This window comes from Borostomias antarcticus (assembly GCF_949987555.1).
Source record: "Borostomias antarcticus genome assembly, chromosome: 20".
In the NCBI taxonomy this organism is placed as follows: domain Eukaryota; kingdom Metazoa; phylum Chordata; class Actinopteri; order Stomiiformes; family Stomiidae; genus Borostomias; species Borostomias antarcticus.
The window spans coordinates 11,972,507-11,998,993 of record NC_140253.1 but is presented as its reverse complement, the minus strand read 5'-3'; the positions used below and the strand labels follow the sequence as shown (position 1 = coordinate 11,998,993).

General features: G+C 43.1%; 1 protein-coding gene across 1 annotated transcript; it reads left to right on the top strand.

Annotated features, from left to right (window-relative positions):
* Window positions 1-16,415: 16,415 nt before the first annotated feature.
* LOC311322598 (C-X-C chemokine receptor type 3-like) lies at window positions 16,416-25,456 on the top strand (the record flags this gene model as incomplete). The annotated part of the gene is made up of 3 exons (XM_084454684.1): window positions 16,416-16,649; window positions 16,779-16,867; window positions 24,778-25,456. The coding sequence occupies 3 exons, from the start codon at window positions 16,416-16,418 to the stop codon at window positions 25,454-25,456; spliced, it is 1,002 nt and encodes a 333-aa protein (XP_084310810.1).
* Between the last annotated feature and the right edge of the window lie 1,031 nt (window positions 25,457-26,487).

The window sequence follows — 26,487 nt, the reverse complement described above, 5'->3', positions numbered from 1 at the left end:
TGTCCATCCCAACTATGCTACTATCAAACCAATGTGCTAGCTACTGTCCATCCCAACTATGCTAATATCAAACCAATGTGCTAGCTACCGTCCATCCCAACTATGCTACTATAAAACCAATGTGATAGCTACCGTCCATCCCAACTATGCTACTATCAAACCAATGTGCTAGCTACCGTCCATCCCAACTATGCTACTATCAAACCAATGTGCTAGCTACTGTCCATCCCAACTATGCTACTATCAAACCAATGTGCTAGCTACTGTCCATCCCAACTATGCTACTATCAAACCAATGTGCTAGCTACTGTCCATACCAACTATGCTATCAAACCTATGTGCTAGCTACTGTACATCCCAACTATGCTACTATCAAACCAATGTGCTAGCTACTGTCCATCCCAACTATGCTACTATCAAACCAATGTGCTAGCTACCGTCCATCCCAACTATGCTACTATCAAACCAATGTGCTAGCTACCGTCCATCCCAACTATGCTACTATCAAACCAATGTGGTAGCTACTGTCCATCCCAACTATGCTACTATCAAACCAATGTGCTAGCTACCGTCCATCCCAACTATGCTACTATCAAACCAATGTGGTAGCTACTGTCCATCCCAACTATGCTACTATCAAACCAATGTGCTAGCTAATGTCCATCCCAACTATGCTACTATCAAACCAATGTGCTAGCTACTGTCCATCCCAACTATGCTACTATCAAACCAATGTGCTAGCTACTGTCCATCCCAACTATGCTACTATCAAACCAATGTGCTAGCTACTGTCCATCCCAACTATGCTACTATCAAACCAATGTGCTAGCTACTGTCCATCCCAACTATGCTACAATCAAACCTATGTGCTAGCTACTGTCCATCCCAACTATGCTACTATCAAACCAATGTGCTAGCTACTGTCCATCCCAACTATGCTACTATCAAACCAATGTGCTAGCTACTGTCCATCCCAACTATGCTACTATCAAACCAATGTGGTAGCTACTGTCCATCCCAACTATGCTACTATCAAACCAATGTGCTAGCTACTGTCCATCCCAACTATGCTACTATCAAACCAATGTGCTAGCTACTGTCCATCCCAACTATGCTACTATCAAACCACCCTACTAACACACGCAGGTTGCGCAAACGTTCTACATACGGCCGCTATAGGTGACGATTCGTCTGCGCCGCGTGCGTAAATTACGCGGCCATTTACGGAAACGCGAGATCTGCCGTTTAGTAGACGCTACGTAAGAACGACACGTCATTCAGAAGTTGCGGCCGCGTGCAAAGAACGCACGTGATCACGTGGGCAGGAACCTCCGTTATAAACTCACTTGGCTGACACTAGATTAACAGGTATTTATATGACTTGGTCTGCACGTCTTTTTCGCACGGTGCAAATACGGTGCGGCCGCGTGCAAAAAACGTGGGCAGGAACTTCCGTAATAAACTCACTTGGCTGACACTAGATTTACAGGTATTTATATGACTTGGTCTGCACGTCTTTTTCGCACGGTGCAAATATGGTCACTTACTGACCACTGGCTATATTTAGCATTTGCAGTACCACTGGCTATATTTAGCATTTACCAGTACAAAAACGAATTAATGCTATATGGGGATATAGCAGCAAGCATTATGATACAAACCAATATAAGACTGAACACCATTAACAGTTTAGAACATTTTATTACACAAAGTACATTACAAATTAAAAGTATACATATTTACAAGGATGAGGTTTACGGTCTGTCACATTACGCATAGCCAAAAAAGCAAAAAAAAGCATGTACAAGCTCTGGCTAGCAACCCATTATCTGACAATTGCAAAAGTTCTAAAAACAAAAATGAAACAGTGCGCATTCTGTGGCAGGCAGACCGGGAACAGACCGTTGTATCCCACAAAAAAAAGGTTAAAATTTACAAAAACTATTTACAAAAAAGGCATCCATCCTTGCAGGCTGGAAAGGCAGGTTTAGGGAGACGGGCTGGGGGTCACCCACATCTGAATCAAGGGTCTGGGCAGAAGAGGTCATCCTCATCTGAATACTCCACTGTGGTCAGGGCTGGAGCTGCGGTCATGGGCTGGGCTGGGGAGGTCAGCTGGGCTGGAGCAGATGCCTAAGGACATAATGAAATGGCTGTAAAAGCAAGTCGCATACGTTCATTGGAAGCGTGCCATGTCACTGGATACGAGAAAATTAACTGCCTGACATCACATACCTTTTTGAATCGAGCAGGGGCATGTTTCAGCATCTCCTGCAGCTGGGCAGACACCTCCGTCACAGTGGTGCTTGGCTTACAGGCCATAACTGCACCTTTTAACCAAAAAGGGAATGGTTTCAATGCACATGGCATGAAGCTCAGATATCGTGTCTGCAAAACATAAAGACAATCATTTACTTTTACATTTCCTTAACACTTCCCTGCAAAAATAAGGAACAAAGTTCTGCCCTGAAGTTACTCACCATCTTCCTGTGATGATCCTTGTCCTTCAGCTGCTCCTCCAAGACCAGCAGCTCCTCCTCCGTTTTAGCAGGGTGCAGGTCATCCAGTACTGCTCCCCGATAGCTGTCTGCAGACTCGCCGGACAGTCTCTGCTCCAGCCTCTGCTCCAGTCTCATCATTGTCTGTGCCATCTCCCTCAGACTCTGCATGACGCTGGAGAACTGCTGACACATCATCCTCTGGAAGTCTGGATATTAAACACAGATGTGGCTATAAGTAATTGTACGGTCCCATAATGGATATTCAGCTCAAAGTATATCCCTACATGCAGCATGAAGTAGTTCACAAAATTCAGCATACCAGCATCTGCTGGCAACACTGCTGGAGCTGTTGGTCTCACAGGCGATGGCATCAGAGAACTACCTGAAAACCAGAGGATAAAGGGATGAGCAGGAAACTATGGTGCTGGCGGCGTAGTGATTCTGGCATAAGGGGAAGAATCAACTCGACATGAGACATGTCAGACCCTGACCTGGTCTGGCCGGGGTGCTAATCGCTGATGCATGCTGCTCGTGCCTGGACGTCTGAAGGGCTGAAGGGCCTGGGCTCACAGCGCCTTGGCTCAAAGGACCCGGGACGAACATCTACTGCCGAGTAGTGAGATGTGAGATGAGCGAATTAGTGAACTGAGTACATGAGTCTTCCGAAAGTCCTGAGTTAACTAAGTGTGCAAATATGCATAGACATTTCACCAACACAAACATGCATGGATACCTGCATTGATAACTGGCAGAGCAGGCCTTCCGGCTCTGGCACCTGGCATAGCTGGTCTGGTCTGAGTTCTGCCGACCGGCTGCCTGGGCACTGGAACATATAGTAGAGGTAAATTATCTCAGATTAGTCAACTCAAGTAGTACTCTTTTGGGACTGTTGAATGCACTTTCTTATATTACCTTCGTCACTGGAGTCATAGCGTGTGTTGCGCTGTCTCTTCCTTGTGTCTTGGGAGTTAATCCATTGATGACTGCTGCTCAAACACCTTCGCCAAGGCACTGGCTACTTCATAATGCTCTGTGTGTTCCTCAGCAGACAGAGGTTGTCATGGCTCCTCTTGATGTGCTTGTGGAGGTAGATCTGGGAGGTATAGGAGAATGGGCACTCAGAGCAGGAGAACACCCAAGTCTTGCACAACTCTAACATCACAGCTAGGAGAGCGAATGAGAGAGACCATTAAAAAGGATTATCTCACCTGTAGTACAAGTTCAAATATAGAGTGATTATACGTCATTGTAAATGAGAGCTTACTCTCAATTGATTCAGGAGGTTAAATAAAGATTGAATGAATATGTAGCTAGTGGGGGGTTACAACCACACAACTGTGGAGAGAGAATGAGACACTTGGTTCCCTCCTCTACTGGTGTTCATGGCCATGGCCACACACCTGGAATACTCCAACCCTGATTTAAAGGCATAAAAGTGGGGAACACATTCTTGAGACGGTTCCTAAAACTGGAGGGGAAAAAAACGGGAAAATGATCTTCCCTCTCCTCATCACTCACTTCTGCATGGGGCTGAGCTCTACCCTGTCAGCAGTGGCAATACATGGGATAGCGGCTCAGCACACAGGAGAACTGCACAGAGAGGAAGGAGGAGAGAGAAAACCAACAACAAAAAAGGCAAGAAGGGTTAATAACTGAGCGAATCTTGCAAGTTTGCACTACAGGGAAGCAATTGCTCAATTTCCCTGATATTGTGGCGTCAGTGATGCGTCTTATGAATCTCACATGTCTACCGCTAACATTAACTCAATATCAATATTCCCATTTGTTTATCCCGTCTATGGAAACGTATGTGCATTTGTACTTACGTGTGCCTATATTGATGATCAGGTGTTTCTCCACCTAAGGGCTGGCCAGACAGAACCATCAGAGACCATTGGGCTGAGCTGAGGAGAGAGCGACATGTTAGAGTGTATGTGTGCATATGTATATGGTGCTCTTCTGTTAATACTCATGAGGGCATTCAACTGAACAAGACTCACAGAGCCTGTGGTGCTGTCCCAGGACTGCCCCTGGCCACGCCTGGGGCCGTCTTAGCGCCTCTATTAGTAGTCCACATCATGAGTACCTATTATGCAAAATTTGGATTTGTATGTGAGTGAAAACGTAGTACACAATTCTTTACCCGTTTGACAGAATGAGCAACCATTTCAACAGTTAAGAGTAACATGAAATCCACCAAGATGGCTGCTGTAACAAAATGAGCCAAGATGGCTGCTATAACAAATCCTGCTAGCTAGCCTAGCTCCGTTGTTGGGGCTTCTAGTATTCTGTTAACGTTAACTTCGGAAAAATGAATGCCTAAAAACAAACACATACTAACGGTGTCGTGGGTTAATGCGAAATCAATGAGTAAGCTAATTATCGCATTTTATTCCAAGCGATGAAACAGTACGAACGTGCAGGAGCTCGCGCGAGCCTGCTAGACTTGAGAAGACTCCACCATGCCCGAAAAAGGCTAATCACGTTAGCTGGCTAGCTAGTTAGCCAACATTGGAAAGAGAGCATCTGCATATAGATAATCATTACAAAAGGGTAGCTTGCACATAACGTTGGTGTTTTATCTGGGACGATACCAAAATACATAGTATGTATGTATACATACTAATGTATACATTGAAATTGAGATACTTACAGGATCTGTGTTGTCGCGGAGACAAAGCGTGTTGGTCTTTCTCCTTCTGTTTCAAACGGGGCGGAAGTTTACCGTTCTCGTTCTTCTTCTCCTTCGCTAGGTTTAGTGGCGGATCGCAAACAACTTTAATGTGCATACAGCCACCTACTGGCACAGAGTGTGTAACTTGTTTGTCTAGTTCTTCAATTGTGTCACCTAAGAAAGTAGCCCAATGCCTCGCATTCTACGTTCAATGCTCAGCGTTCATTGCTCACATTTAGGTTGCAAAATTAGGACTTTATTCATAGGCATATTTTAACTAATGGGGTGCACCTGAACTGGGCCGCTGACAGAGGCTCTGATCACCCTCGGCTGGACTTGATTGCTGAGGGGTGGACTAAGAAAGCAGAGCCAGTCGGCAGTCTGGGGAGCGGAGCTTCATTTCCGTCAGGGCAACTAGTCTGACGAAGCAATTGTTAACTTGCACTCACGGGAGAGGATAACATGCCTGTCTAGCCCAGCTTAAACTATGCGCCCATGTACCAGTGTGCCGACTCAGGGTGATATCTAGTGTGTTTGCAATTGAGTGTGCCTGCCTATACAGGGTGATCCAGTGTGGACTTGATTGATGTTGCACATGGGCGATTGGAACTAAACTAACCTTGCGTTGCATTTGTCTTTCTCTCTCTGGCTCTATCGTGTCCACTCTGCTGGCGCTGATGGATGGGTTGGACAGTCAAGGGGAGCCAGTGGTCCAGTTCCTGTTCATGCTTGGTTGTTGCCTACTCACCTTCCCATCTCCTGCATCACCTGCCACCTGTCTCCACTCTGCCCAGCTGCACCTCATCCCTCATTACTCTTAGCATTAATACCAGTCAATTTCCCTTGGTTCTCTGTAAGATCATCCAGTCATCTACCAAGTCTGCTCAGCTCTTCTGTCTGCCATATTTTAAGTTGTTTATTGAAATTGAGTTAAAGTAGTTTGTATGGGTCAAGCATCCTCCAGTTTGTATGACTCAAGATCTGTTTACTGCCATGTATATGGTTCACACATACTAGAAATTTGACTAGGGTTAAGGCATACACTGGTGACATGTTTTTAATTGTTTTGTGATCACTGTCTTTGTGATATTTTCTGATGACCAAGCCTTTGATCTAAGCAGAGCCTTAGCACATTATGGAGGAACCATGTCCCTTTCTTTTACCGATCCGAGAGCAAGACCTGTGAATGTCCTGAACAGTGTGGTGGCCACATTTGTTGGGAATTTGGGTGGAAATAGTGTTGAACATCATTGCATAGTTTGACTGCCATTTCATACCAACATTAAGAGAAAGTGGAGAAGTAGGCTATACCTAGAAAATACTATAGGTGTGCAATTCGTTTGTACAGTCTGGTAGTTAAATGGTTAAAAATGGGCAAGCAATAACATTGGAGGGAAATGTATACTGACACTGATGATTGTTTCAGAAATGGCCTGAGACAAAATAATGAAATGTTATACATCAGTATTGTGAAACACTGAACATATTTTAATGACTGACAAGGAGAGAGGAAACAGTACAAGTTAATCAATATTAACTAGGCTCACTATGAACAGTGTGTATTATTGGCTCTGTTCTGACATCAGTGCACAGTTCATTCCACCACTGTGAGGCCAGGACAGAAAAGAGCCATGGCCGTTACAATCTGCCGTAGGGGGGCTTGGAGCAACTGGGGAACCAATCACCTCAAGGCAGCAGAGCTTGACCACAGCCTGGAGGTCGGAGGGAGCTGTTCATTTGCCCTGTAGGCTTGCACCACAGTCCTAAACTGGATGGGACAGCGCAGGGAGCCAGTGCTGAGAACGGAGTAGGGAAGTTTTGTGGAAGAGCATGGGGCCGTTGAACACCAGGGGCCTCATTTATAAACATTGCGTAAGTACAAAAGCGTGCGTAACCCGTGCTGAGCAACTTTCTACGCAACTTTCGGTATTTATAAAAAACTGAGCGATAAGTTGGCGGAAGGTGTGCGTAACTCTACGCACACTTCGACCCTCCTTTAACCCTCTTAGCGCCAAAGTCGCATTTCTGCGACAAGCTGCGTTACTGATTAAAATAGTGATTTTATGATATTTACACACTGAAACCTCGATTTTCCCGCCACCACTAGATGGCAGACATGTATAGCTTTGCTCTCGATTCAGTATGACACCATCTTCCAATGCAATATAGTTGAGAAAATCTCATTACGAGTTCCCTCTTTTATACATGGGGCGCGCCAGCGCTCCTAAATACCATATGTTCTTTAGGACGGCATATTTCTGAAATAGTTTGACCTAGAGACAAGCGGTTTTTTACCTGTAAAAGTAGACAAATTGCGCTGTCTGGCAAGCTTCGGTTTATCCATTTGTGTAGCCGACTTCCGTATTTAGGTCCAACCACAAAGTTGTAAACAATGGGGATAGGTTGCTTTGCCTGGTGCAGTAGCCTACTTTGTCTATCCATGTGGATGGGGATCTACAACTACTCGAAAATACCAGGATGGAGAGTTCGATTGCAAGATAGCCTACCGTCTAAAGTTGAGTTTTTGCGTTTTGTTTGTACAAATAACACATCCCACGTACAACAAAATAATCTCAACAAATCTAGCGACTTTTCCTGGTCATTTGGGAATGATTTAGATGACGAAGCCCTGCGCATTCCGTGGTTCACGTTACAACCGATTTCACCAGAGCTGAGGGTAAGTCTCCTCTCCATGACACTCGGCCAGTCTGACTAGATAGCGTCATATTTCCAGCTCAGACACCGCGGCCGCTCGGAGGAAGAGCAGCCTGCAAATGAATCGCGCGCGCACAATTTATGACCAATCACAACAATGATTTTGTACAGTTACAGTAAGCACAGTATATTTATAGATATGTTTTTGTCCTCTCTCACGTTTACTATAAATACACACGACGACTGTTCATTCAGTTGTGGGTTGAGCGGAGCGGAGCAGAGTTATTGAGAGAGCGAGTCAGCAGAATTTAGTAGATTATTGCGTTGGAAAAACGCCAAATGGCTGCCATAAGGTTATATTGTGAGCAAGTTTTGGATGATATTTGTCCATGGGGCTGGTAGAGAAATCAGAGATTGAGGATTACTGGGCACAGTTTTGGCCAACTTTTACACCTGGATTTGGCAAAGTGATCTAGGAACAGATTTGAAATCATCCTGTCATTTCTGCATTTTGTAAACAATGATGAGTAGGCCTATGTTGAGAGGGGACAGCAGGGCCAGTGTGTGGCTCTGTGTGCTGTGCCTTGCAATGAGAGGTACCACACTCTGAAAAACTAAACAGTGTCACCTGGATAGATAGGTACACTGGATAGATAGGTACACTGGATAGATAGATACACAGGCCTCTGCGGCTAAGAGACGCCTTCTGTTTACATGAGTGATGCTACTATGTGGCATAGTAATTAGTTTGTTTACTACTGTTGGCTTACCATTTTCTGTTTCCCTGTTCATTTGATGTTTGGATAACATAACAAATGGACAGAGGTGGGGAAATTTGTTGAAATAAGTTCAAATTGATTCAAAATATCCCATATTTCCTTGAAAAATGGCATAATTCAAGTTGGCCGCCACCCTATGACATCATAATATGCAAATTAGTTGGATAAATTTAGACCCAACATAAACTTTGGATCATTCTCAACATTTGTCTAATTTACAGTGAGTCTCTATCTCTAACCACTTTAAAGCCACACTCTTTTGAAATTTCGATGTCAAAATATTGTTTAAAAAGAAAAAAAACCTGGCGCCAAGAGGGTTAACTACGATAAGCACGTTTCTGGAGAAAGGGGAAAACGCGACTCCGATGGCAGAGAGATGAAACTCGGGAAAGTCTGCGAAACACATGACATATTGAATAATAAATACATCGGTCGCTGCAAGAAACCCTCCAATGTGTCACACAGTTTAAACGGAATCAATCGCCACCGTAGCCTAATCACGAAATAATGTCGGCATTGCTTTGGATGTGTCTGTGAATTGACCCATTTGTGTCATAATATAATGTTATGTTGTAGGCCTATTCATTTCTAGGCTATCCCGAGAAGCATCACGGGCAGTAGCCTATGAACAAAAGCCACATATTACGTTGATAACACAACACGACACGAGCCTATAGGCTTATCATAGTAATGATTCCGTATGTCGATAGCCTACAACTATAAGGCCTATACCGCACCAAACAAATGTTGCATTCGGCGTTGAAGTATATTTATTCAGTTAATCATTTATTTAGTTAATTATTCGTATGTTTAATTATCCACCTATTCATTCGTTAATGTATTTATGTATTTATAGCCTATATTTGATTAGGCTTTTATGTAAACCCGAATGACCACTGAGGCAAGCCGCAACAATGATGTTGAGCGGTGAATGGAAATGTCCTACTTGAGGCAACTGTAGGCTACATTAGGCTATATTGTACATCATCATATATCCTCATATTGTCGTATGATTGTCATGTAGCAGGCATACGAGGAATGTGGGCCTAAAAACGCATGTCATCCCAATGCTCACATTGCTCACCGCTTTGGTAGAATTAGCTGTGCGCAAAACAGCGCATGGTGATGCGTCTCCAAGTTGTAAGAACACAAGGGAGCAAGTTAGATTATTAATTTGCCGAATCGTCATGTGTGTAGCAATAATTACCCTTTATAGAATCACATGAAACTCATCCATGGACCCCATATATTTACAAGACCTCGATACAGGCACTAATATAGCTGGATTATAGTAGGCCATGACGCACGGGGCCTTGGATATGCCGGGACTTGGCACAGATGTTCTAATATGTGCTTGGCTATCCCGCAACATCCATTAGAACACGCAGCTTCTATCTTCTAAAATACACAAATTGGCTGCTGCAAAGAAACCTCAGATCTGTCGTACAGTTAAATTCGGGATACTTGCCTTAAGTAGTCACTATAGGCCTACATGTTTGCATTGTTATGGATGTCATTGTAAATTGACCCGTTTATACGTTGATAAGTTAGGCATTTTATTCATGGGCCACCCTGTGAAGCTTACACGTGCAATATAGATCCAAACCCCATTACCCATGCAACAACACTATAGGCTGATAATGATTATCAGTTTGGATATAAGCAGCCACCTAATAAGGCCTACCGCACTAAAGGAATGCCAATATAGCCTGCATGATAGATAATTCATTATCTAACAGACCACTCAGGCCTAACGGGTGCTCTTATCAGTCGTGCACATGTGAAATCATCGTTCCGAAAAGATACTTTTGCGGCGTCTCTACCTCGTTGACCAATACCTCCACCTCGCATCGGTAAAATGTATCTTTCTCTTTCTGCCTTTTGCACTCGGCTCCATTGTCGTTGCATATGTATAGGCGTATCACTGACCATTTATAGGCAATTGTGGGCGTTAATTGGGGTGTGATCAGAACGCGCGTTCACGTGCGGCGAGTTAAGTGTTGATTGTGATTTATAAAGGGCAGCTGGCGTAGGCGTGCCTGAGTGAACATGGGTTGTGATACGCAGCGTTTTATAAATCGGAGATTTTTTGTGCGTATATTTTAGTAATCACTTAGCTAAGCTAACTTAGTTACGTGGATTCTACGCAATAGCTGAATCCCAATCTGAGTGCGCAAACTGCACTTGCGGCCCCTCGCACTTGTGGCCTGAGGCCTGAGCACTTAATTGACGTCAGCTGGAAGGGCCAGAGGGTGCAGGGCCGTGAATTAAATGGGACAGCACTTCCAGTTTCGCTCAATGCCCCTCCCACTTCGTTTTCATTGGCTGCCGCGTTCCTCCGACGCAGAGGCTGCTCTGACGCTCCCTTCAGCTCTGCAAATTGACCGATTGACGTCTGTTTTAATTTAATAATAATTAAAAAATTAGGTTGGGTGGGATATGTTTGCAGCATGTGGATTTCAAGATAAATGTTGTGTTATCTGCAAATGTCATCATTTATGTGTGATGCACTCGGATCATGACTCGGATGCACTCAAGCACTGTGTCACATGAGACGCGGTGGGCTGTGGGTATTTTCTGCTCCTAAGTCCGTGAAATTGCGGACTTTCGGTAAGTGCGGTTACAGTGCGCAAAATGGCGGCGTGGCGCACTTGTGGACCTAGCAATTCCGTTTTGGAACTACCCTGAGCCCTTGTGGACTTAGCGGGAACGCGCATGTAAGGCCACAAGGCCGCGAGTGCTCTGCACTTTCGCCTAAGTGCGCGATTTGGGATTCAGCTAATGTTTATAAATGAGGCCCCAGGTCAGCAGCAGCTTTCTCCAGGAGTCTGATGGCCAACGCTGCAGGATGGCAGCAAGTAGGGAGTTGCAGGAGTCCAGGCGGGAGATGACAACAGCCTGGATGAGCACTAGCGACGAATCACAGCCAGATTTCTTTCCTAGCACAAAGTTTGATAAAAGAGATGAGTATTAGCAAAGGCAAGGAGAATGATTATATCAGTGTACAATGAGCTATGATGGGGAAGAATTACACTATTAATTTGATTTCCAGGCATGGCATATACATGGCATGCTTACTTGCAATGGTAATAATGCCTTCAGGTAATAACACTAACTATGCTTGATTAATTTGATGTATAATGTGGCAAATGCTATAGTAGCATCAGCCCCCTATAGCTAAATAATGCCAGACAAGATTACAGACTGTAATCAATGTATGAACAATGTCACATTGATCATGCTCAACGTTATGTTAAAATTGAAATACATGAGACCTCCGAACGTAACGTTAGCATTAACTAACGTTAACCCTAAGCCGTTAGCATTAGCTACCGTTAGCATAGCTAGCCTATCAATATAGTTGATGTTAATATAAAGAAATGTAACATTAGATAATGTTAGCTAAGTTATTCAACATTGACCCACTTACCCTCTAGATCTTTTCCAACGATGTCCTAAAGTAACCACATGTCATGATCATTTGCATCATAGACATACGTTCATATCTATGATTAGCATCATCATAGCAGCTTCATTGCTCAAAGCATAGCATGTTAGCCGACGTCATTACATGACTTCCTATCCAATCAGAGGCAGAGTAGGGCGGGTCTTCCTATGGTGACGTGTTTTCCGCCGAGCTTGCAGGACTCACGAACGCGCGACCAGCGTCCCCGAGGCTCGTGCACAGCACATGTTTCAAATGGGCTCGTTACAGGTATTGGTGGCTTCAAAAACAAACAAAACCCCATTGAATTAAAAGTTTATATTGATTAGATTGGTCTCTGATGCTGAATGATACCGAGAACATTTTTGTTTTCCTTTTCTAGCCCTATCTATCATCATCCACAAACCATGGGAAATAAGGGTCTTGGGCCGCATGCCGTGACGTGACTTGCAATACCGGGCTTGGCCTGAAAGCCCATGGTGGCTTCAATGCGCCAAGCTGATCCTGGGGGCTTGCTTATAACACCCTCGGTAGCGAGTCTGCACCATGGATGTATTAATAGAACTGGATACAGCCACTCCATTCACTGACCGCTATCAACAATGAAGCCCTATTGAACCGCGCCATCTTGGCAAATTTGTAGTCATTTGACTATTTCCGGTGACTTTTGTACTTGCGCAGTTGTGCTTTTCTGGCCTTCCGGTGACTTTTGTACTTGCGCAGTTGAGCTTTTCTGTCCGAAGCGCGTCCACGAAAAAGTTCACCTTTATGTGAAATGTAGACGCACGTTCCCGGCTCTCTCGGCTCTCCCCGCTTTGATTTAGCAATGAAAACCGGCTTGCATATTAACCTGTTTGTCAAATATAAAGGTTAAATATAACTGAACATGTTTTGTTTGCTAGTAGATGGTATTCATTCGAATGTGAAATAGTAGCCACGAACTCAGCGGGTTATCCGAGATGTGGTAGCAGCGGCCAAAGCTCCTGCTGGCGGGGAATGAAGCTTTTCAACTCGCCGGTCACTGGCTCCCTGGAGGAATTTAGCCTGGCTGCAATAATGTTATCGCGAACGGAATGAATACCATCTACTAGCAAACAAAACATGTTCAGTTATATTTAACCTGTTAAAACTAAGATGCCTGGATGAAAAAATAATTTCTCCAATGGATATATTTGACAAAAACAGTTTAATATGCAAGCCGGTTTTCATTGCTAAATCAAAGCGGGGAGAGCCGAGAACATGCGTCTACATTTCACATAAAGGTGAACTTTTTCGTGGACGCGCGTCGGACAGAAAAGCTCAACTGCGCAAGTACAAAAGTCACCGGAAATAGCCAAATGACTACAAATCTAGCCAAGATGGCGCGGTTCAATAGGCCTTCACTTTAGATTTCGAATCCTGGGGGCTTGGGTCTGCACCGATGCAGGCTCGATTCACATGTGCAGCTGTTTTCATTGTCAATTGTTATAGAAAATGTGCCGTACAAATAGTACAAAAAGTTCCTCACAAATTATACGACATTTGCATTGTATTTCGCATCAAATTCCGTTCTCCAGTTCAGAGAACGCTAGATTATGTTAATTTGATTGTAATGTAAAGTGGTGGCACAAGTGGTGTAAAGTTGTCCACAAAAAAACGAAACAGCTTGGGAGTATTTTTTATTTTTTTCATAGGTTTAGTCCATGAATGGCCTGCCACTCACCACAAAACACATCTTTTTACACGTAATGTAGACACTCAACCAACAAGCAACATTTCAGTGGGACAAGTTATTTGTCTTTAGATAAATGCATCTTCTTCCAAACATTAAGCAAAGTTTCACTTGTTCCATTGGCAGATTTCACTGATTAGGCCTACAACCAAAAACACCTTAATGTTTAAGATTCTTTGAAAGAAGATTAATTGTGTGATTGTATCCCATTACTAGGACTTGATAAATGATGTGTAGGACTACTACTTGGTAAGATGTGGAGTGATTGGAGGAGTCACACAGCACTCATTCTGACCAAAACATTTTAACCATCTTCCCGGACATATTTCTTAACAGCTTCATCATAAAATAAATGAACCTGGAGGGTCAGGCAAGTCCAAAACAGGCCTCAAAGAAATGGGTGAATTTAAAGAAGTACACAGTAAATGTGTTTCACATAACATGAATATAGCCTTCTAGATGCTGCAGATATCTCATGCCACTGTTTGTTTTAGGAGCTGAGAGCTCCACCAACTGGCTCTGGGACTGACCAGGGAGAGGAAACCCCTGCTACGTGTAGCTTCTATGATGGCATGCATGAGGCAATGGGGTCAAAACCATCTTTGACTCCACCTGTCCTCATTGCCTCATGCATGTCGAACCCCACCATCAAGGCCAGTCCAGATCCATATTTCCTCCTGGGCACATCCAGGTCCAATCCACTGCCCCTCCCAGGCACATCCACGTCTGATCAACCATCCCTCCCAGGCACATCCACGTCTGATCAACCATCCCTCCCAGGCACATCCACGTCCGATCCACCATCCCTCCCAGACACATCCATGGCGTCCTCTCTTGAACCCCCCCCCCTCCCCTGCCAAGAAAGTCAGGGGTCCATTGATGGGGATTAATAATTTTCAGTTGTGATCGGTGCTGCCCATTTTCAGTTTTCAATATTATTTTATTTTCAATAAATAAGAATTGTGGAAATCCCTGTGTATCCTTTATACAGAATCTGGATACAAATATGTGCAATCTCTGGTTGTCATATTAGTGGTATGGTCTGCAATCTAAACTAGCCTATACTTCAGACCACAGGTGAACACAGCTCTGGAAAGGATGAGATCACAGCAACATCCTGGTTTACTATGTATGGTTTACTATTTATATCTGTTTTTGAGTAAGTGCACTTTCTATATACTACTTTTCCCCAACATTTTGAATGTCAGACATTATTTGCAGAAAATGACAAGAGGACAAACACAGGTTCATACAGCCAGCTTGTGCAGTTTTTATGGGCTTGTTTTAATAAACTGTATAGCAACTTTCAACACAAGAATTGCAGCCCAAAGTGCTTCATAACAGTGAAGATGAAATGAGCATAAAATCAGGACAAACAAAATCAGGCCTGCTTTGTTTTAATGCAAATAAAAACAAAAATACAAAGAATACATTATTAGCCTACAAATAATCGTGCTGAAGCAGCTGCGTTGGAAAAATGTATATATATAAAGCCATAGATATAAGCAATCCTCAAGCTGTAAGAAGGAAGATACGAACGATGCCTCTGCAAAGTGCTGTTGACGCGAAACCATGGTAACCGTTGTGGTTTGTGTTTCCTGTTTCCGCTGGAGTGAGGGGAGTGCGTCCCTAAGGTTTTTATACCCTACACCCTAAACAAGGGAACTACATTCAGCTGTGAGGGGACTACAAAACGGAGTGCACTCGGTGACTGAGTGCGAGTGGGGAGGGACTGGATTCAGAAAGGGCCCAAGTGTCAGCCAAGTACGTTTATTACGGAAGTTCCTGCCCACGTGATCACGTGCGTTTTTAGCACGCGGCCGCGACTTATGAATGACGTGACGTTCTTACGTAGCGGCTACTAATCGGCAGATCTCGCGTTTCCGTAAATGGCCGCGTAATTTCCACACGTGGCGCAGATGAATTGTCTATAGCGGCCGTATGTAGAACGTTTGCGCAACCTGCGTGTGTTAGTAGGGTTGTTGCTTTCAGAACCCTGGACCGTGCATGCGCTCTCTTATGGGTCTAATTGGCCTACTCTGCGTGTGTTAATGTGTCGTTATCTTTGTGTGTTGTAGCCTCTGCTCTAATGTACCTACCATAGACTAATTGGCTACCTTTAGTTCTTGTGATGGTGACATAATATAAAACTGCCCCTCCAGAAATGCCATGCTAAAATCGCCACTGAGATCACGATGGTCTCACGAGGCTAATACGTCTCAACACACCTGTTGGGTAGTAGAGGTTTCACATGTTGTATAGAAACTTAACAGGATACCCATGTATGCAACCTATGCTACTCTGGATGTCTAGGGACACTTAGTAGTTAAAAGATATCCATGTATTTATTTGGCCCAATAATTTAGCATTTCACAGAAACACCACTGAAACAATCCAGACATTAAAAAAAAAAAAAAGTTAAGATATACTTACTACGTACTTACTAAGTACTTTAGGAGACAATGTAATAGTCAAGAGCCGTAAGCTTATGTGTGTGTTTGTGCTTTCTTGTACATACAGGAATCCCCAACGAATGAATCTGGCAAAATCGTCTTCCGTGCTGAGGATTTAGGAGACTATTTCTATGATTATTATTTAAATGAGACTGACAAGGACACTGGTAACTACAGCGACAAATTCCTAGTACTGTATGTGTAAAAACCTAAAAATAAGGCTGGTTCTGGGCCTGCTGGGAAACGGGCTGGTCCTGGTGTTTCTGGTCCAGAAGAGGCGGATAGGGGGCTGCAGTGTGGCGGACACCTTCATCCTGCACCTGGGCGTGGCAGACAGCCTGCTGCTCTTCACCCTGCCCTTCTGGGCTGCTCAGGAACAGGGGTGGAGCTTCGGGACGCCCCTCTGCAAGATCGCTGGAGCAATGTTCACGGTAAAGCCTGGGGAAGAGAAGGTCACAGTCACAGTTTCCTAGATGTTATTTTGACAGTTGTTCTAACAGTATCTCCCCCAACTCTCCTCTTTTTCTGTCTGTCTCCCTCCTCTCTTTACCTCCCGCAAGCTGAACTTCTACTGTGGGATCTACCTGCTGGGCTTCATCAATCTCGACTGCTACTTGTCCATCATCCACGACTGGACTGGCCATGTGGCGTACCGGGCAAATGCCTGGTGGGCCGGACCTACTTGTGGGCCGATCTAAAAAGAGAAAAAAAAAAAAAAAAAAAATCTTTGGGGGCTAACGAACGGCCCATAGAGCAGGGACAGCGGCCCATTGGTCCATTTTCTATACTGACACTGGGCTGGCCCAATCATATGTAGGCCCCACCCCTCCCTCTGTTAGTTTCAGGTGTCATTTGCGTGGGCCGTTAGAGAGCCAAAAGTCAGTGGATGGAGAACGATGGATAAGGACAAGTATAGTAAACCAAAGCGCAAGGGGGGCGCAGAGAAATTACGAGCTAAAAAGATTAAAAGTCTTGAGGCGATGCTGCAACATGTGCAAAAATTACTGATATGTTTGCGCCAGGGGCTGCTTCAACGTCTACAGCCTCAGCCGACGTTGTGCAGCAACACCGTGTTGAACACGAACTTGAAGGAGAGGTGGCTGGTGGCCATGGTGGCCGAGAGCAGGACAGGGAAGCCGAGGAGGGACAGAGACATGACAGGGCCGAGGAAGGACAGAGTGAGCAGGAGGAGTGTGTAGTTGAAACGGTAAGGAAATATAGCTGAAAGCTAAAAAAGATATAGCTAAATATGAATATGGGTGACGGCTATCTGCTGGCTAGCGCCAGCTAGCATTAGCTAGGTACAGCTAGCTAGCATTATCTAGCTACCCACCTCCCTGCCAAGCAAACCGGGTCGTAGCTAGCTACGTTTGAGCTAGCTAGCGTTAACACTGTTTGTCTAGGCCAGCCAGATAACGTCAGTACTAGTAGTGCTAACTTTAGCACGTTAGCTTGGCAATTAGCACTAGCGCTATTACGACGTTATCTATTCTGGCCTAGCCTAGCAGTGTTGCTGCTGCTGGGCTACTTAACGTTATATCTTCGAAGAAAAAGAGGAGCAGGCTAACGTTAGCTGTGTGTGGCCATGGTCCAAAATTAACCCTAGCCATTTACTAGCCAATGGCTGGCTGCTAAAAATCTATTGGTAATGGATAATTTACCAGCCAGTTGACTGGTAAGCCTAGCTCCTTTCAGGACTGTTACTAAGGGGCTAGGTTAAAAAAAAGTTCGTTTTTTTTCATTCTCAACACTGAAATATATCAAAAGCAGACTGAGGAGCAGCCTGTCTGCCAGCAAATTGGAAGCCTTCATGTTGATGGCCACTGAAAAAGACGTCCTTGTTGCTTTGGACACAGACACTGTCATTGACAAAGTGTCAGAGAAGAGTGAGCTACTGAGGAAACTTATAGTAAGTTGATATGAAATTGTTGTTATTATTATAAAATTATTCATAATAATGTAGCAGCTTTTTAGACTGAAGATAGTGTGATCATGTGACTCATTATTACCCCCCCTCCCCTGTCTCTCAAAGGATGCCCGGCCCTTACTTGTGTGGTTCATTGTCAATTGTTGATGAGGGTATTCAGAGGGCCATGCAGCCTTTTCCACTAAGTAAGTATACAATACATGCAACTATGTTTTTATATTTTCTAGAATCTGTCATTTAATCATTTATAATTTAAAAATGATCATTGATCACCCCCCCCCCCCCCCTCTCTCTGTCAGGATATTATTGTTGAGGGTCATGCAGCCTTTTCCAGTAAAGATAAAGGTATTATGATCATGTAATTACCAGTACTGTGATCAACTCAATCAATTATAATGTCTCAGTCTCACCTTTCTCTCTGTCTCCCCTTTTCTCCCTCTCTCTCTATCAAAGGTTGCCCTCATTTGTTTGAAAAGAAGCACTTTGCTTTTAACTGGAGTGGACTTCACAGGCATCCTTTTTTATGTAAGTAGTGAGTTTACAATCTATGCAACTGCTTACATTTTCTAGAAGATATTGTTACTATCTGAATCTATAGTTTATCTCACTTATCGTGTATCATCTCTCTTCCTCCCTCTTTCTCACTCAGGATGCCATTGTTGATGAGGGTATTCAGAGGTCCATGCAGCCTGTAGCACCCGATAATGTAATAATCAACCGATAATGTAATAACGCCTGATAATGTAATAAAAGTTTGACTTAAGTCCATCGAAAATGTAATAAAACCTGATAATGTAATAACTTAACCAATAATGTAATAAAATGTCCTGACTGATAATGTAATACCATTTTTCTGATAATGTAATACCTTATTACATTATTGGTCAAGTTATTACATTATCAGGTGGGTCTTTTTTTTTCAAAACTGGTAATGTAATACTTTACTGATAATGTAATAATTTAAAAAGTGAATGAATAATACTGTTAGGGTACTTTGTGGTATACTTTGGCGTACGCTGTGGTACTTGTGGTATACTTTGGTGTGTCTCATGATACTTTGCAGTATACTTTGGGGTGCTTTGAGGTACTTTGTGGTATACTTTGGGGTACTCTGTGGTATACTTTTCAGTACTTTGCAGTACTTTGTGGTATACTTTGGGGTACACAGCAATACTTTGCAGTACTCTGCAGTATACTTTGGGGTACTTTGAGGTACTCTGCGGGAATACTTTGAGGTACTTTGTGGTGTGCTTTGGAGTACTTTGCGGTACTTAGTGGTATACTTTGGGGTACTTTGTAGTACTTTGCAGTACTTTGCAGTACTTTGTGGTATACTTTGGGGTACACAGCAATACTTTGCAGTACTCTGCAGTATACTTTGGGGTACTTTGAGGTACTTTGCGGTACTCTGCGGAATACTTTGAGGTACTTTGTGGTGTGCTTTGGAGTACTTTGCGGTACTTAGTGGTATACTTTGGGGTACTTTGTAGTACTTTGCAGTACTTTGTGGTATACTTTGGGGTACACAGCAATACTTTGTAGTACTCTGCAGTATACTTTGGGGTACTTTGAGGTACTTTGCGGTACTCTGCGGAATACTTTGAGGTACTTTGTGGTGTGCTTTGGAGTACTTTGCGGTACTAAGTGGTATACTTTGGGGTACTTTGTAGTACTTTGCAGTACTTTGTGGTATACTTTGGGGTACACAGCAATACTTTTCAGTACTCTGCAGTATACTTCGGGGTACTTTGAGGTACTTTGTGGTACTCTGCAGAATACTTTGAGGTACTTTGTGGTGTGCTTTGGAGTACTTTGTGGTACTTGTGGTATACGTTGGGGTACTCTGTGGTATACTTTGCAGTACTTTGCAGTATACTTTGGGGTACTTTGAGGTACTTTGATATTTTGCAGTAGTTTGCAGTAAACGTTGGGGTACTTTGCAGTACTTTGCGGTACTTTGCGGAATACTTTGAGGTACTTTGTGGTCTGCTTTGGAGTACTTTGCGGTACTCTGCAGTACTTTGCAGTAAGCTTTGGGTACTTTGCATTATACTTTGGAGTACTTTGAAGTACTTTGTGGTATACATTGAGGTACTTACCTATACTTTGCAGTAATGTGTGGTAATTTGTGGTATACAGAGGTACTTTTCAGTATGCTTTGGGGTACTTTGTGGTACTTTGCTGTATACTTTGGGGTACTTTGCTGTATACTTTGGAGTACTTTGCGCTATACTTTGGAGTACTTTGTGGTATACTTTGGAGTACTTTGAGATACTTAGTGATTAGTAGGGCCCTTCAAAAAGGGGTTCAGTATTTTATCTTAGCCTATATAGTAGGAGACAGGAACTGATTTAATTCTATGAATTGAAAGCAAAGTGTATGAGGCAAATTATGTGAGGCTGCTGTCCATCGACTATATTTCAGATTGCAATACCATAACTCCCCATACTCATCTCCAAACGCAGGATGGAGATTGGAGATTAAACCCTTCCTGCACAGGTGGATCCTCAACTTCCTGACGGGCAGACCTCAGGGGGCGAGAGTGGGCATCATCTTCTCTCACCCTAAACACTGGAGAAAGTCACCCTCTCACCTTCAACACTGGGCTGTTTCATATCCTCTGTACAAACACGACTGCATAGTTACCTACAATTCCAGCTCAATTATCAATTCACTGATGACACAGCTGCGGTAGGCCTGATCTCCAACAATAATGAGAAGGCCTACTTGGAGGAGGTGGCATGCCAAACTAAATGTTGTCAGGACAACAACCTCCACCTGAATGTCAGTAAGATAATGGAGATGCTAGTGGACTACAGCAGGAAGCAGGAAGATGAAAGTGATTCTAGTGGACTAGCAGGAAGCAGGAGCGGCCAATTGCCTGAACAACAGTAGGACCCCTGTGGAGACAGTGTATTTACAAGTACAGTATATTGATGTACAGATCACCAGACATGGACAACAAACATTCCTGTATATGCATGATTGAGAGGGTGTCTGACTGAGAACATCAACACTACCAACATGCTATGGAAGCAACACCATGCAGGACAAGTCACTGTAGAGAGTGTTTGGTCAGCAGAACATATCTCCCACACCTCCAGGACATCGACACACGGGGCTGCAGGACCAAGGTCAGGAGAATGTTGAAACATCCCAGCCACCCGGACAACAGCCTCTTCTCTCTGCTCAGGTACTGCCTACTGAAGAAGATCAACTCACAGAGGCTCAGAAGAAGCTTCTACCTTCAGACCATCCACATCCGGAATGAGTTCACTCTGCTCATCTCTGTCCTTAACTCAGTACTATACTCTGCACAACAGCACTGTATATTTATACCTGCTAGATTATAAAAATCTACATTCTGTAAATAAACGTGAATATACATACATTTATTCTCTCTAGATCCATATGTATACTTCTCTATTTAGGTGAACTGTCCAATTTAATATGTCATCTCAGCTCATTTTATTTCATTCCATTAATAAATATTTTATATTTTGGACTTGGTTTACATATTTATATGTTTGGTGTGTATAGTACGTTTCTCCTTTTTACTTTGCCTAGTGTACATATTTAGCAGCTAGTGGAAACATCACTGCTCATTGTCAGGGTATGTTGCATGTTACCGATAAAACTTTGACTTGAATATGCTATGTTTACTCCTTCACCCTCTAAGTTCCCTAGATCATACAACATATTTTTATGCAATATTCGATGCATACTCTCTACTTTTCTTTGACTTTGTGGATGATAAGGGGAAATTTCATTGATCTTTACTTTAAGCTACTGCATGAGTTCCCTCAGCACCTTGGTCATTTTGGATTACTGTATGAGGACCATGTTTAATATAAATGTGGTTGTTTGTTTGGCTATTTCATTGCTACCTTTCCCTGTCAGATGCTTAAGCCAGAAATATCTACTGAAGATGTCTGGCACCATTAGAATATATCTTTATGTGGCTTTGCCATACCATACTTTCAATCTATTCATATCTACAAGATCAATCTGGTGTCTGGTCTGGACATCCTTGATTAGCTTCAGGATGGGCTTGTCCACAAATCTGGCCTGAAGGTGCTGGTACTGTCTGGATTTATAGAGTAGGCCTACCTTAAATTCTGTCCTCACTAATTCTGTCCTCATTAATGTAATGCCTGTGTAGGCTAGTGTAATTATGATTTTTAAAACATCTATGGCTATCCGAAAAACTGGAATAACATGATATAAAGTTTGGATAAACAAACGGGCAATGTGGCACTGAATGTCAGTTATTGTGTGCACCTCATTGGTTTTCCCCATAAACACATCTTCAGACCTCACTTCCATCCATTTGTCTCATGTGCTCTGGAGAGGTAGGTGACGTGAGGATAAAGGGTAGTTCATGCTAATAAGAAGTTGGTATGGTATTGCAATCTGAAATCTAGTCAATGGATAGCAGCTCTTAACTATAGTTGATGAACAGCAGCCTCACATAATTTGCCTCATACACTTTGCTTTCAATTTTGCTTTCAATTCATATTATTAAATCTATGTCTTAAATTAAATCCTGTCTCTTACTATATAGGTTAAGATAAAATACTGAACCCCTTTTTGAAGGGCCCTACTAATCACCAAGTACCTCAAAGTACTCCAAAGTATACCACAAAGTACCTCAAAGTACTCCAAAGTATACCACAAAGTACCGCAAAGTACTCCAAAGTAAAGCGCAAAGTACTGCAAAATATTGCAAAATACCAAAGTACCCCGAAGTATACAGCAAAGTACCCCAAAGTATACAGCAAAGTAGTACCTCAATGTATACCACAAAGTACCCCAAAGTATACTGCAAAGTACCCAAAGTTTACTGCAAAGTACTGCAAAGTACTACAAAGTACCCCAAAGTATACCACTAAGTACCGCAAAGTACTCCAAAGCACACCACAAAGTACCTCAAAGTATTCTGCAGAGTACCGCAAAGTACCTCAAAGTACCCCAAAGTATACTGCAGAGTACTGCAAAGTATTGCTGTGTACCCCAAGTATACCACAAAGTACTGCAAAGTACTACAAAGTACCCCAAAGTATACCACTTAGTACCGCAAAGTACTCCAAAGCACACCACAAAGTACCTCAAAGTATTCCGCAGAGTACCGCAAAGTACCTCAAAGTACCCCAAAGTATACCACAAAGTACTGCAAAGTACTGCAAAGTACTACAAAGTACCCCTAAGTATACCACTAAGTACCGCAAAGTACTCCAAAGCACACCACAAAGTACCTCAAAGTATTCCGCAGAGTACCTCAAAGTACCCCAAAGTATACTGCAGAGTACTGCAAAGTATTGCTGTGTACCCCAAAGTATACCACAAAGTACTGCAAAGTACTGAAAAGTATACCACAGAGTACCCCAAAGTATACCACAAAGTACCTCAAAGCACCCCAAAGTATACTGCAATGTATCATGAGACACACCAAAGTATACCACAAGTACCACAAAGTACGCTAAAGTATACCACAAAGTACCCTAACAGTATTATTCATTCACTTTTTAAATTATTACATTATCAGTCAAGTATTACATTACCAGTTTTGAAAAAAAAAGACCCACCTGATAATGTAATAACTTGACCAATAATGTAATAAGGTATTACATTATCAGAAAAATGGTATTACATTATCAGAAAAATGGTATTACATTATCAGTCAGGACATTTTATTACATTATTGGTTAAGTTATTACATTATCAGGTTTTATTACATTTTCGATGGACTTAAGTCAAACTTTTATTACATTATCAGGCGTTATTACATTATCGGTTGATTATTACATTATCGGGTGCTACACAGCCTTTTTCCAGTAAGTAAGTATACAATTCATGCAACTCTGATCATCTGAATCTGTCATTTAATCATGTATGACTCATCATTGATCATGTCTCATCTCTCCCTCTCTCTCTCTCTCTCCCCCCCTCTCTCTCTCTCTTTCTCTCTCTCTCTCTCTCTCAGGAGATGCCATTATTGTTGAGGGTATCCAGAGGGCCATGCAGCCTTTATTACTAAGTAAGTATCAAATACATGCAACTATCTCTCTACATTGTTCTCAATTGAAGATACTGGACCAGTACTGTGATCATTTAACTCCATCAATTATCATTCTCACCTTTCTCTCTTTGTCTCTCCCTCTCACTCTTTTAAAGGTTGCCTTGTTTGAGGAGGAGATCTTTTCAGCCCAGTGGAGTTCACAGGCAACATTTTGAGTTACTTGTATACTTTGTACATATATTTCTATACTTACATTTGAATAATAATAATAATAATTTAATAAATAATTTGAAATTATACTTTGACTTCTATCAGAGCTTTTTCTTTGACAATTTCTTGTACTTCTACTGTAACTGTTACTTGAGTATTGAGATTGTGTACTCCACGGCCACGTCTGACCACCAGGGAGTCAAGAGTGAGTGAGTACACTCGTCCATTTGCACTGGTACACTTGTCCACGGAACTTACTCATCTTTGTAGTGGTTTGGGGAAATAGTACGGTGGTATTGCATATTTAAAGGGGCCGCAAGGATTTCGTACTGGTGGGTGGTGTCCGGCCGATTGTGGTGGGCCGGTCTGGGCCAAAAATGCCAGGGCCGATTTTTTGTCCCAGCCCTGCCATCATCCACGCTACGCGGATGTACTCCAACAAAAAACCCTGGATGGTTCAGGCCAGCTGCCTGTCTGTTTGGCTATTCTCTCTCTTTCTTTCCATCCCTGACTGGATCTTCCTGGAGGCTCTGACGGATACCAGACGGGACAGAGTGCAGTGCATTCAAAACTACCTGGGCTTCTCTCAGTCTGCGACTAACTGGCGCCTGGCCTCCCGCCTGCTCTACCACATAGTGGGCTTCCTGGTGTCCACGGCCGTCCTGCTCTTCTGTTCCTACAGCATCCTGTTGCGGCTGCAGCAGAGCTCCTTGGGCCACCAGAAGCACAGGGCCATCAGGGTCATCCTGGCCCTGGTGCTGCTCTTCTTCCTCTGCTGGACGCCCTACATCACCACCCTCATCATGGACACTCTCCACGTAAACAACACCCTGGCTGACTCCTGCCAGAGCAGGACCAGCCTGGCGAAAGCCCTCACTGCCACCTCCTCCCTGGGCTACCTTCACAGCAGCCTCAACCCAGTGCTGTATGCCTTTGTGGGGGTGAAGTTCCGGCGCCACCTGCTGGACATACTGAGGTCGCTGGGCTGCAAGCTGACTGGGGTCCAGCCACAAGCTACAAGGAGCATGAAGAGCTCAGTGTGGTCAGAGTCTGGAGACACGTCCAACACCATCGCCATCTGAGATAGTGAGGGAGAAAAGGAGGCAAGGGAGATAGAGATGAGGAGACAGAGACACAGTATAGACACACATTATTTCACAGACAGGCAAACAAATAGATGTAAAGCTTGGTTGCAGTTTTTGAATTTATAATAAAAGATTTTGACAATGTAATAAAAGCTGAATTGTCCCTTTTTCCCTTTAGATGTGTTAGGCAAATGGCTATATTTCATTCATTCTGTAGAAATGAAAAAAAAGCATGGTGAAGAAAATGAAGAGAAAAAAAAGAAAAAATACCCATGGTGTACTTGTGATTTTCTGTGACAGTGTGAATTGTATTGTATGCATGTCATGTGCAGTAGGGAGGTTAGCGCCCACAGCAGAACTAGGAAACTGTCAGGAAGGGGAATGTGTTTGTGCGTGTATGAGTCTGTCGGCCACAGACGATATCACATTCACAGCATTACAATTTTTATATTAATTATTTTATCTTGACTTACCTGTGCCAAAATATGTCATACAGTATACTGTACTTTTTTCCATTTGAATAGTATACTTTTTATAAATGTAATTTTATGATTTAACATGTTTTTAAAAACACATTTGTACAATATTTTTCATTCCTACCTAAATGAACCATGGATGCGTTTCATTCTGTAATATGAAATGAAGTCATATTTTCATAATTTTACTCAGTGTCTGTCCTTCATTTGTTGACTGATATAAAACACTGACTGATGCTTTATACATCTAGTATATAATCCTACGATACAATCAGCACCAGTTTAGAAACGTCATCATACTCTTTGGACCATGATTTAGGCTGTGAGAACAGTGCCAATTGTCTAATCTCATTCTAGCAGATAACATTTTAATATCTCTCTCCAGCATCTTCTATTGATTAGTTTTACAGCAACCCCAACTAAGGCAAGTGCTCCTCCTCAGCTACTCCTGAATCCTACAGACGGGCTCGGATGAGTTTGAGTCCCAGTCGGTCCCCTCAGCCTCCCCAGCACCTCCCACCAGAAGTTTCCACACAGCCAGAGATAGAGCAG